The following is a 12,305-nucleotide window of genomic DNA, read 5'->3' on the forward strand; positions in this document are numbered from 1 at the left end:
CGTCGAATAAGATGGAAGACAAAAGAAGTTCGGTAAATGACAACTTAATGCAAGAAGGGACAAGGTAACGAATTTTTTTTTTTATTTCATTGGTAAAGTGCACGTTACAAAGCCTTTGAAGGCCAAAAAAAAAAAGAGCAACAAGAAAGGAAAGGAATACATAGAATAAAAGGCAAAAAAGATCTAAGGAAGCTCGACTTCATCAGACTTCGAACTCTCGATTTCAGCCATCATCGAGGATTGCTTTAAGTATCTGACTTCTTCTTCCAGTCCCCTTTCTGCTTCCCCCTTCCCCCTTCTGCTTCCCCCTTCTGTCTCCTTTACCCTCGCCTTCTTCGCCGACCCAGAAGTTGCAGCGCCTTCCCTCTTGTAGGCCTTGAGACTCTTGGCTAACATCCGAGCTGCGTTCGCGCCCATATCTGCAATGAAGAAAAATCGACATAGTTTAGAAACAGAGCCACGAAAAAGGGAGAGTTTTGGAGCTAACCTAGGCTGGTCTGAAGGATGCAGAGATGCAGAGATGGGGACGACTCGAAAAATGCCTAAGGCCAAAAAAGATGCTGAGGAAGAACAGAACTCTCAGGAAGAAGGAGGGACCGAAGAAACTCCCGAACAAAGTGAGATCCCTGAAGGAGGGAGGCGGGTTTAAATAGATGACAGGATCCGGTGCAATAATGACTGCAGGTCTCTTCTGGCCGGTCTATAACCGCCGCATGGCCCACTCACCGTGGCAGGCGGCTGAAAGTGGCCAACAAATGGTAAAACCATTATTGCACCGTACCTAGAGCAGTGCTCCAGCAGAAATTTCGAAAAAATCCTTTCGGATCGCCTCGATTCGAAAAGGCTCCAACACCAGCGCGCCAAATGCCAAAATATCTAGAAACAACCAGGTACAAAAATCGAAAGAGACAACTTCGGCTGTGAAAATTTTTCTATACTTTCTTCATTCGAAACTCAAACTCGGAAGTAGGGGGACTGGTGTTGGGTATAAAATACCCCCAGTCAAAGTTTGTAAAAGGCCGATCCTTCCAGGGCTCTTCCAGCTTCCGACTTTGTATGGCATCTTTCCGAACTCCTTCGACTGTCCGAGCTTCCATAATACCATTCGGACTTCTCCAATAATGAGCTCCCCCATTCATCTACCGGACTGCTCCAAATGCTCCCTGGGCTTCACTATCAGCTGATTTTCTATAGTGATCGACTATTCTTCGAATCTCTTCCAGACTTCTTCCGACCACAAACGACTTTACTCTGAACTTCTTCTGGACTTCTACAGTAACCAGACTCCATCCAAGTTTCTACGACGGTCGACCGCCTTTTAAATTTCATCCGAACTCCTACAAGGGCTGGGCTCTGTCCGAACTTCTACAACGGATGGATTCTAGATGAATTCCTACAAAAATTGGATTTCTACCTCGAACTTCTATTGCAGGTGGACTTCATCCAAACTCCTACCAGGGCCAGGCTCCGTCCGAACTTCTATAGTGGATGGATCACAGATGAGCTTCTACAACGAACAGGCTCCACCAGCAGGATCTCTACTCCGAACCTCTTTCGGACTTCGTCAAGGACCGAGCTTCTCCAGCGGCGGAACTTCTATAGTAAGCGGTCTACTCCGAACTTCTACAACAACCGGTCTCCATCCGGGCTTCTATGGTAAGTGGCCTCCTTCCAGACTCCTATAGGAACCAGACTCCGCCCAAATTTCTACAGCGATTGGATTTCAGACAAACTTCTACAACGGACGTGCTCCAGCAATCGAATTTCTACAGTGATCGACTGTCTCTGGTGTTTTCCGTACCTCTCCGGCCATCAACCTTCGACAGCGCCAGCCGACCTTCTATAGATCCATCCGGCATCCTCCAGCGGATGAACTTCCATAATGCCTTCCGAATTACGCTATCAGCCGACCTTCTGTCGGATTTCTCGTGCAATCGGATCTCTCCGATGGATAATCTTCAGACGAGCTTGCACATCAGGCGAATCCCAGACGGACTTCTCTAGCAATCAAATTTCTATCGAACTTCACCAACGAAAAGTCCTCGTCCGAGCTTCTACAGCAGATGACTCCCGTCTGTAGCATCAGTGCCCAAGGCATCCGACAACAGTAGACTTGTCAGCAACCTCGAAAACATCTGAGCTTCTCCCGGATGGCTGAGACAGAGAGCCATTCTGCTCCATCAGACGTCCTAATCGAGCTTCAGCCGTCAGGCCCGAACTCTCTGGCAAGTCACGACAATGGCCACTACCCTGCTCCACTTTCTGTAACGGATTCCACGTGGCTCCACCACTCTCTGATAAGTTACGACAATGGACACCACTCCACTCTCTATAACAAACTCCACGTGGTTCTGAACGGCCCTCTGACGCCACTACTCTCTGTAACAAACTCCACGTAGCCCCGAACGGCCCACTACCAGGCAGTTACGGACGTCGCTGTCAATCAGTTGCACTCTTTGTCTATAAAAAGGGACCCCATATATGTTCTTCTCTAAGCTCAAAACTCTATCTCGAAACTCTGCTAAAATTTTCATTCGAGCACTCTATTTCTGTTGAGGCAGAGTACTGACTTGAGCGTCGGAGGGTCTTGTCGGAGCACCCCCAACTCTAGTTTAGACTTTTCTTGCAGGTCCCGACGGTGGACGCGATCACCTCGACTCCAGCTTCTCTGGCGTTGATGGAATTCTGCACTAACAAATACGGTTTAGTGGATTTGAATTCCCAAGTAGGAGCTTGGGGAGTGGATGTAGGTGCAAGGTTGGCATCGAACCACTACAAATCTTTTTGTTTGTGTTATGCTTACTTGCTCTCTTTTTAAATCTCCTTAACTTCTTGCATTCTTGCATCCAACTTCTACGCCTTGCATAATTTTCATTCTCCATATTTATCCTGCTCATTTAATCCTCATAGTTGTAAGTTATTTTTAAAATTTTTAGAAATTCAATTCACCCCACCCTCTTGGGTTGCATAGCTGGACAACAACAATGATTAACCATGCATCTTTCCAAAGAGAATAGAAGTACCTTTACCCATGATAAATTGAGTTCTATTCCAAAGAGGAAAGAGAATTAACAATATCCATCCACATGGGATAGTAATTCCTATTTTGTTTCGAAGAAGCTGAGAATTTAATTTATTTATTATTTTTTTTTTAAGTGCCTTCCAATAGTGAAAGTCCTCTAGGAGGTGGGGCTCCCTTTTAAGAAACCTCCAATCCCATTTGGAAAGAAAAGCAATGTTAAAATTATTAAGATCTTTAATTCTAAGCCCTCCTCCATCTTTGAAAATGCAGACTGTATTTCAATACACTTTGCAAGAAAGCCCATTAACATGATCCATGCCCTTTCATAGAAAAGCTCTTCTTAACTAGTCTATTTTTTTCTTTATGACCCATGCTGGCAATTTAAAGAGAGACATATAATAAATAGGCAAGGCCGAAAGAACGTTGTTGATAAGAGTGTGTCTTCCTCCAAAAGAAAGGAATTTTTCTTTTCATGCCACAAGTTTGACTCAATTTTTTGGATCAGAGGAAATGAAACTGATTTAGAAAGGTTTTTGGACTTTAAGGGAAAGCCTTTGTACTTAAGAGGGAGGAGAGAAGACTTGCAGTTCAGAAAGGCTAACTAGTCCTCAGAAAAGACCACATTTGGATTGATAGAGGAGATCCAGCATTTTTGGAAATTGATTGATAAATCAGTGACCAATTCAAAGCTATAATTAATGAACTTAAGAGTGGCCAAATGGTCCTTCCTATGACAAATATCAAAGTATTATCCATAAAATGCAGAAATTAATTCCATTGAAACAAAAGGATGTACTTAGCACTTTAAACAGATTGCAGTGGGCTGCCTTATTGATAAGTTTGCCAAAAGCATTAGTAACAATAATAAAAAGAAAACATGATAAGGGATCACCTTGTCTCACACGACTCTTGCATATAATCTAATTTCCAATATTGTCGTTCGTATTAACCACCGCTTTAGAGGAAGAAAGAACATTTTTGATTCATTGAATCCATTTAAGAGGGAAACATTTATGAGCAAGCAATCTCAAAAGGAAATCAAAATTGATCATGTTGAAGGTCTTAGAAAAGTCTACCTTACAAATGATACTTTCCAAAGCTCTTTACTGGAAAAGCAGAGAACTTTATTAGCACAGATGATATTATCCATGACTAAGAAACCTTTGACATAGGCAGCTTGAGGGTGATCGACCAAGAGACGCAGGAATGGATGAAGGTGGGTAGCTAGGACTTGGGAAATGATTTCTTCTAGATGGATAAGATTTTCTCCCATTTCATAAATAAATACTATTCATGAAAAAGTAATTTATTCATCTTGAAAAAAATGAGAAAATGGGAAAAATGGTCAATGAGAAAATTGATCAACTTTCTCATAATATTTACTTACAAAAGAATAGGCCCTCAAGAGAAAGGTCAATTAATTAAAGGATGTTGATTAGATAATTGAAGAAATCCACTATGACTCGATGTGGTTGTGGATCATTGTTGCACTGATCAAGCTTATAGGTAGCGTTCAAATCTCCACCAATAACCAAAAGATCCAAAAAATGTGCTACGATTTGAAAGAGTTCCTCCCATAAAAGAGGCTTCTAATCATTATCAGAAGGACCAGATGATAGTGAAGCTCCAAGAAGAGTCCAAAAGATGATCAAACTGGTTGCTTGAGATGGAAAAGGAAAGAGTTTCCTTCTTCAAAATTAAGATTGAAGTGGGCTGAATTCCAACCCAGAAGGATTCCATTGGTTGAGCCGATGGCATTCCAAGCTAACCGGCAATCCACTTGATCTCCAAAAAGAGATCGAAAATATGGAGGGAGTAACCGAATCAAGTTTGGATTCGTCAAGGCTCGCAACAGCACAACCAGAAGAGATTATTAAATCCGAACTACCCTTCTTTTGAAGGGGTTCACCAAGGCCCAAAATATTCTAGCATAAAATGGAAATAAGGATGGGAGAAACTCAGGCACAAGATGAGAGAATCAAAGGCAGCTAGATTACCTCATCTCTCTCTTTTTTCCAACTCAACAATTAATTGCAGAATTTTCTCTACCTCTTTGTCGGACAAACAAAAACCACACTGCGTGTCTTGCTCAATGAAGAGGAGTATCGTGAGACAATGCATGAAGGGTTCCTATAGCATCACTTGATATATATATATATATATATATATATATATATATATATATATATATATATATATATTTGTGTGTGTAGAATTCCTAGTGCAATTGTTTTTTTCTAGTGAAATCAATTCATTGAAGCTGCGCATGCTATTGCTTTGACTCTTAACTCCTAGTTCCTTGGCTATTATTGATGCTAAATCTTTTGTTTCATTTTACCATGTCTTTGAAAAGAATTTAATGTAATTCTCTTGATTATCCCTTTTTTTTTTTAGAGAAAAAGGGGAACCAAACTTATCATAAATAGATTAAGAGACAACTTAAATGAGTCAACAATTGGTAATAAAGCTAATTGGTGCTATAACCCTAAGGGCTTGCTCTTTGGAAGGTCAAATCTTGGGTAAGCTAAAATTAATTAAAAAAAGAAAAAAAAAATTATATTAGTAGGGGTCCATGATAAAGCATAACATTAGCCATTGCAAACTGATTGATATACCTAGAGAGTGCTGGACCTTGGTTTAACACTTTACATAAGCATGTTTAAACATGGTTATGGCATGCATAATAAGTCGTATAAAGATGGTTGCTATTATTGTTGTTTTAGATGCATAATGCATGGCAAAACAAAAGCATATGCAAATTGCATAAAATGATGCTCTTCATAAGAATGCATGAATGAAGATATGATTCTTGACTATTGATGTGTGGTGTTTGGTACATCTAGAAAAGCTATAATTACGATCCTATGGTAGCGTTTGGTGACCTAAATGAGATCACCATGGTGATCTAAAATCACCGATGATCTGAATCCTGAGGTGATATAATTACCAGTGATCCAAGATCATAATGTTTGGTAGGCCATGGTCTAGTAATTAAAGATCCTCGAGTATTTATGAATAACCTATTTGGTATTCTATAGAAATCCAAGATCACTGATTATATAATACCAAAACTATCCATAATATATTCTATAAAATATATTTATTAATCATATATAATATATTATAAATAAAATATCACTATATTTATTAATATATTAATAATTAATAGATTTTATAAAAATATATTTATTAATCCTATAAAAAATATATTAATTATTATTATATTAATATAAATTATTTATTAATATATTATTAATAATATGATACTTGTAATATATTATTTATTAATATGAATATTTATTTTGATTAAAAAAATGAGGTAAATTGAAGTAATGCATTAAATATTTATTATATAAATATAAAGTATAATAAGATATTTTTATTCTAATTTAAAATTATCATTGAATCATAATATGACAATAATATGATTAATAATATATTATCATATAATATATATCATAAATATTGTTGGGGAAGATTTTTGATCATGTACGGACATGGTTGGAGTATGTCGGGGACCACCAGAGCGGCGTTCTCACAAAACAAGTTCCAACCGAAGTTGACTTTGGCGAAGATCCTCCGACGGTCAAGTCAGAAATCTGGCACAACAGTCCCGCATGTGCTCAATGCACCTGGTGCTCTCTTGCGACTCCTCCTCCTCTATTGTGTCAGATTCCTGACTTGACCGTTAGAGGGTCCTTGTCAGAGCCAATTTTGGTCGGAACTTATTTTACAGAAACATCACTCTGGTGGTCCCCAGCATACTCTAGCCGTGTCCATACGTGGTCAGAAATCTTCCCCAACAAATATAAAATATAATATAATATTCTATATACAATATTGATATATATATATATATTAATGGTATATTGATATATCAATTTTTTTTACTAAACTAAGGAGTATTTTTTTCTTTGTATCTCAATCCAAGCTCACTGCCTGGGGGTGATCTTGGATTTCTGATCTCGACAACGGGTATCTCATCACTGGGTTGGGAGGTGATTTCAAGAGTGGGGGTGATTTGAAATCATTGTTATATAAATTCACCATGGTGCAACCAAACATGATGATCCCATCACCTTCGCCCACATCATTCTTGATCTTAGGTGGATCACCTCATACCAAACGCCCCTTATATCATTAATTTGCATCCAATTATGTAAGCTACAAGTAACTATCGTTCAGACTTTTTTCTTTGACTACTAACTCACATGGTGGGGTTGGTGTTTTTCTTCTCCTTTGGCGCCGTACCACCACCACTATGATCACCAATAGAATTAGTGAAGCCAGAATCACTGCAATGACGACAATGACTGCAGTAGCAAGCGTCTTCTTTTTTCCACGATCATCTACGCATTCGTTCCCGTTGGTGCACAGACCCGGGTTATTTTCCGTCCTAGCATAGACAAAGATCCTCAAATTAATATCAGAATCCAGTGTGGTTATAAAGGAACGTTTTTTTCCCCTGTAAAGCAGCATGGGTGTTAATTATACCAAGAGTGAATTGGATACTGGATAATGAAGCAAACCTTAACTCTAGCAAGCCATTTTCTTGCTTTTGACGGAGATCCATTGGGATCGACCCATCGAGTTGGTTGTTTGATAAATTTCTGAAAGTAGAGATCAACAATACTGGATCATCAATATTCTACATGTATATCTGGCATATGAGTTTCCAACAAGACTAGCTTTTTCTTTTTTCCTGAGAAGTAACAGAGACTAGCTTAAGCTTACAGCATGCGAAGGGATGACAATCCTGACAGAAAATCTGGTATCGGACCCACGAAGTTATTGTTTGATAAGTCCCTGAGACACAAAGACGTGATGATTTATGAAGGATTCTATTGACATAAAAAATTGCCATCGTAGGTTGTTTGTAAATTTAGACTTGGTTTGTACCAAACGTCAGACAGAAATATCTTCTATGTAAGAAAAGGAGGAAGACATGCAAGTATAGAAGCCTTCTTGCTCATGGAGAGAGAGAGAGAGAAAGACAGACTCGGCAACATTCGGGTGGATCTCTGCTCAGATCCATTCAAATTTACATTAGACAATAAGAGTTCCATTGATGATCCAAGCTCTTAAATGTGACCTCCTATATCTAAAATATTTACAAACTAAAAATTATATAATTTAGAGATTCTAGTCCATAAATTATATATATTTTTTGATCACTTGATACATAGACCAAGAGTATCTAAATCACATAATTTTTGATCTTTAAGTATTTAAGAGATAATAGATCATATCCATTAACTCGAATATTCAATGTAGGACTCTCATCATCCAATGTAGATCTAATTGGATTTCAATGGAGATATGTTCGAGTGTAACAAAGTCTAGTTCTCTCTCTACATATATACAGAGAAAGAGAGAGAGCTAAATCCTGTGAAACTATTTCATAAAAATTCATTGATATCTTCTTTAAGAAAGCAAATTGACTTTGATTTCTACATGATTTACATTACTTTTGGTTCTATTGTAACAAAAGATTAGCTTTTTATATGAAAAAAAACTTGTATCAATAATTATGATCCTACACATGGACAATTCATCAATATTTTATTTATTCATAATAAAATATTTATTTTGTGCTTTGATAAATAAAACTTATGTATATGGAATTAAAAAGAGTGGAAATTATTACTACACTTGCAAAATGTTGACTTTAAGTTCCTGGTAGCTAGGTCACATGGGCCAATTATCTACATTATTCATCAAATCCTACTTCTAATTTGCTTTGCAATTTCTACCTCGAGTTGGGATCCTTTATACTTGGATACACACACACACACACACACACACACACACTCACATATATATATATATATATATATATATATATATATATATATATATATATATATATATATATATATCCGTGTGCGTGCGTGTGCATATATATATATATATATAGGGAGTTCGGTTCCGGATCAAGTTTGCATCCGGCATGGATATAGGATGGAAAAGGTAAGAAGTAGCCAATCCTAATCTCAAAAAATGTATATGCATTATGACCAACTTCCCAATAAAAGATTAGAGATGTTCTACAGTCTACCATTATAAACATTTTTATCCATTAAATCTCAAATTGCAATAGTCAATCTAATGTGCATATACCATGCTTGGAAAGTTGTATTATCAATTTTGCTAAAAAAATTATATTATATATTTACACATCATAGTCTATCTATCCCTTATAAGCATACCTACTGCAAATTGAGATATAATCAAGTAATGGGACCCCTTTGTCATAGAGATTGTAGATTAAAACTTTGATAGTACCTCTCAATGTTGGACCTCTCTGATATTAAATAATAGCATTTAATCATTATTTTCAATTACTTAAGAAAAAAAACTTAACTGCTCATGTACTGCACTTGACTTTCCATTTCTCCCATTAGAGATTGAGATTTTAAGTGTATGTTGTGTAATGAGATGATTCTTTTTTTAAGGGCCACTTATCCAAGATCGGCTATCAACACCCAATTCCATTTCTGGCCATTCATTAAAAGAAGAAGAAGAAGGAGAAGAAAAGGTTTAGGCATGTAGAAGATCTGTTGTCACATCAAATCATTAAATGACCATACTTCCAAATTTTCTTATCCCTTAATTACCAACTTGGGACTTTTCTTAATCCTTATGTAACCAAGTTGGCTAGAGCATACGTATCTGGCACCACTCTTATTAAAGGGGTACAGCAAAGATTTTTCGCATATAACTTAAACCTGTGAGTGATAGTTTTCAATACTTACAAGTACTCGATGGCCTTAAGGTTGTTAATGGCATCAGGTATGTTATCGGTCAAGTTTTGCGATGACAGATTTCTGCAAAGTAAATGAAACAACACAAATAGTTTAGTCTTAATATTATTAACATTTTAAGAATTTGAAAAACATCAAAGAGGCTTACAAGGATGTTACTCTTGGAGGATTAGAGGCAGAAAAGGTACAGACTATGCCTTTCCAAGTGAAGTTCCGTGGGGCACATGGATCACCTTGCCAAATCTTGATATCATACAATTTCTTGAGGTCCATCATAGCACGAACTAGCATGTTCACAAGGGAAACAAAAAGCCACCTCTAATGCTATATATATAATGCAGTCCCGAAAAATATAAAGCAATATTTTCGAGTCAAGTCATGCTGAGCGTGCGCGTGCGCACGCACACACACACACACACACACACACACACACACACACACACACACACACACACACACATATATATATATATATATATATATATATATATATATATATATATATATATATATATATATTTATATTTGTAGAAAAGTAAAGAGAAAAACATCTTAAAGGAAAAACTCAATCACATTTCTTATATTAGTATGCTATTTTTCACTATCTAGAAGGTTGAAATGATCCTTATTAGGAAAAAAAAAATTTATCCAAAACAATCAAATATAGCTGGATATCTCAAAGATTTAAGAAACTGTGTAAGGTCTTTCATGTGAAGGATGACCACCTGGTCGTGCTCCAGAGAGATTTTGAGATGCATGATTAAGGGGGATCATGCCTTGATGGCAATGAATCATGCATGTCAAAATATAATCAGACGATCATCCATGTATGAAAGACTGCCATGGTGCTTCATATAAAAGAATTAAACATAAGACACTCATAAAACAAAGGATATATTGCTCAATTTTCCTACTTTCTATTATTTAATAATATTATGTTTCTAGAGAAGTAGTGATATTTGATGCTTTCTTTTCTTTTCTTTTTTTTGGTTTAAAAGAGATATTAGCCCTACTTTGAAAGTTGAGGAACAATATACCATCTGTTATATCGGATGCCAAATATGGCAGGGAAAGAGTAGTATAGGCCTCCAGGGCATTGAGGATTGGAGGAAGGATGGAATCGGCTGCCTTCGTTAGGCTAATATTATACTGAGTAACACTTTCAAGCTCAAATTTGAGGGTTATGTGAGTTGATAGTAAGTAAGACGGCCGAAAATTCCTCTGAAGAATTTGCTCATTCATAATCACATCGATTAATCTTGTCTTGTTCGGAGGGAGGGCTTCAAACTCTGCAAAGTGTATGTAGTTATAGCATATGGGACGAACATATCTGCTCTGAAAGTCCGATAAAAAAAATAGCAAACTGGTATTGTTTATTGGAGTGATCGCGCTACTCATAATGGTGGATGGCACCTGAAAGGCATCCCCTGGATTAATTTGGATGGTCTCTGAAGTATTTATCCCAAACGAGTTAGGTAGGTTCACTGGCCACCAAATGCGATCGTAGGTGTCATTTGGATACCTATTGATTAGCAGTTCAATGTTAAAGAAGTCATATTATGCAAGTGTATGCATGATTTCTACTACTGAACTTGAAGAATATTCACATTTGCATACAATCTCATGGATCTTTGGTTGCAATGCACGTGCACATAGAGAAAGTAGAGCTAACATTAGAAATATATCTATAGAGAGTAGAGCTATATATTGGCACTCATACAACAGTTCTAAAAATATTGGTCTTGATTCAGTGATTGAGGCCCCATATTGATAATTCTAATTATTGGTTATGATCTAATATCTGTAAATTACTTATGATAAAAAATTATGTTGTTTGGAGTTCTTTGCCTAAGCATCTAATGATTTGAAATGCATAGTTTAAAAAACACAAAACATGCATCATGTTCTCTTTCTAAATATGATGTTTTTATTTTTCATACATTCATTTTTATTTTTTGATATACTTCGGAATTGACTGCAGCTGATATATATAGCAAAAATGAACTAGAGTTTGCCATGAGTTTGCTAAGAAGCCTTCATCTTGGCCAACCATCTCTCGCCATGTGGTTAGTCCAAGGATGTACAGATATGCCCAATTTTTTCTCCATCTAGCTAGAGTTGGCCCATGATGATAAATAGTTTTCATAACCATAAAATATAAGGGAATTAGAATATGGAAGAATCACCTACACAATATCTTACAAACATGCGAATGATTATCCAAAATGATCAATGTCCTAAGATTTCATAGCAACAAATGCTGGCTTTTGCCTATATAAACTAGCCTGAGGAGGATTCCTAGTTTAGGTCTCAAGTCCTAAGTTTGAAGTTTTAACCTCTTCATCCTAAGTGCTCTAGAGTTTTCATATCTCTGCTACTCACACGGCACCTCCACTATTTTGCTAGGAGTTATCTGACTTAAGCATCATAGGATCTTCTATCAAACACTCTCCAACAAGAGAGCTTCCCTATTTGTAGTATTTCAAGGCCATGCCTGATGTTGGAGTAGTGATTCAATC

At 37.0% G+C, this 12,305-nt stretch overlaps 1 protein-coding gene across 4 annotated transcripts in view; it reads right to left on the minus strand.

Moving 5' to 3' along the window:
• The window catches only part of LOC114912865 (LRR receptor-like serine/threonine-protein kinase IOS1), a 75,246-nt gene that overhangs the window by 24,227 nt on the left and 38,714 nt on the right, over positions 1-12,305 (minus strand). For 2 of the 4 annotated variants that reach the window (XM_073251442.1, XM_073251432.1), the window contains exons 3-8: positions 10,824-11,308; positions 9,935-10,070; positions 9,778-9,849; positions 7,757-7,828; positions 7,552-7,632; positions 7,234-7,418 (exon numbers count right to left, since the gene is read on the minus strand). In XM_073251442.1, coding sequence (XP_073107543.1) covers positions 7,234-7,418; positions 7,552-7,632; positions 7,757-7,828; positions 9,778-9,849; positions 9,935-10,070; positions 10,824-11,308 — 1,031 coding nt within the window. The remainder of the gene's footprint in view (positions 1-7,233; positions 7,419-7,551; positions 7,633-7,756; positions 7,829-9,777; positions 9,850-9,934; positions 10,071-10,823; positions 11,309-12,305) is intronic. The other 2 variants (XM_073251435.1, XM_073251447.1) reach the window with 2 other exon arrangements.

Source organism: Elaeis guineensis, chromosome 1 (assembly GCF_000442705.2).
Source record: "Elaeis guineensis isolate ETL-2024a chromosome 1, EG11, whole genome shotgun sequence".
Lineage (NCBI taxonomy): Eukaryota > Viridiplantae > Streptophyta > Magnoliopsida > Arecales > Arecaceae > Elaeis > Elaeis guineensis.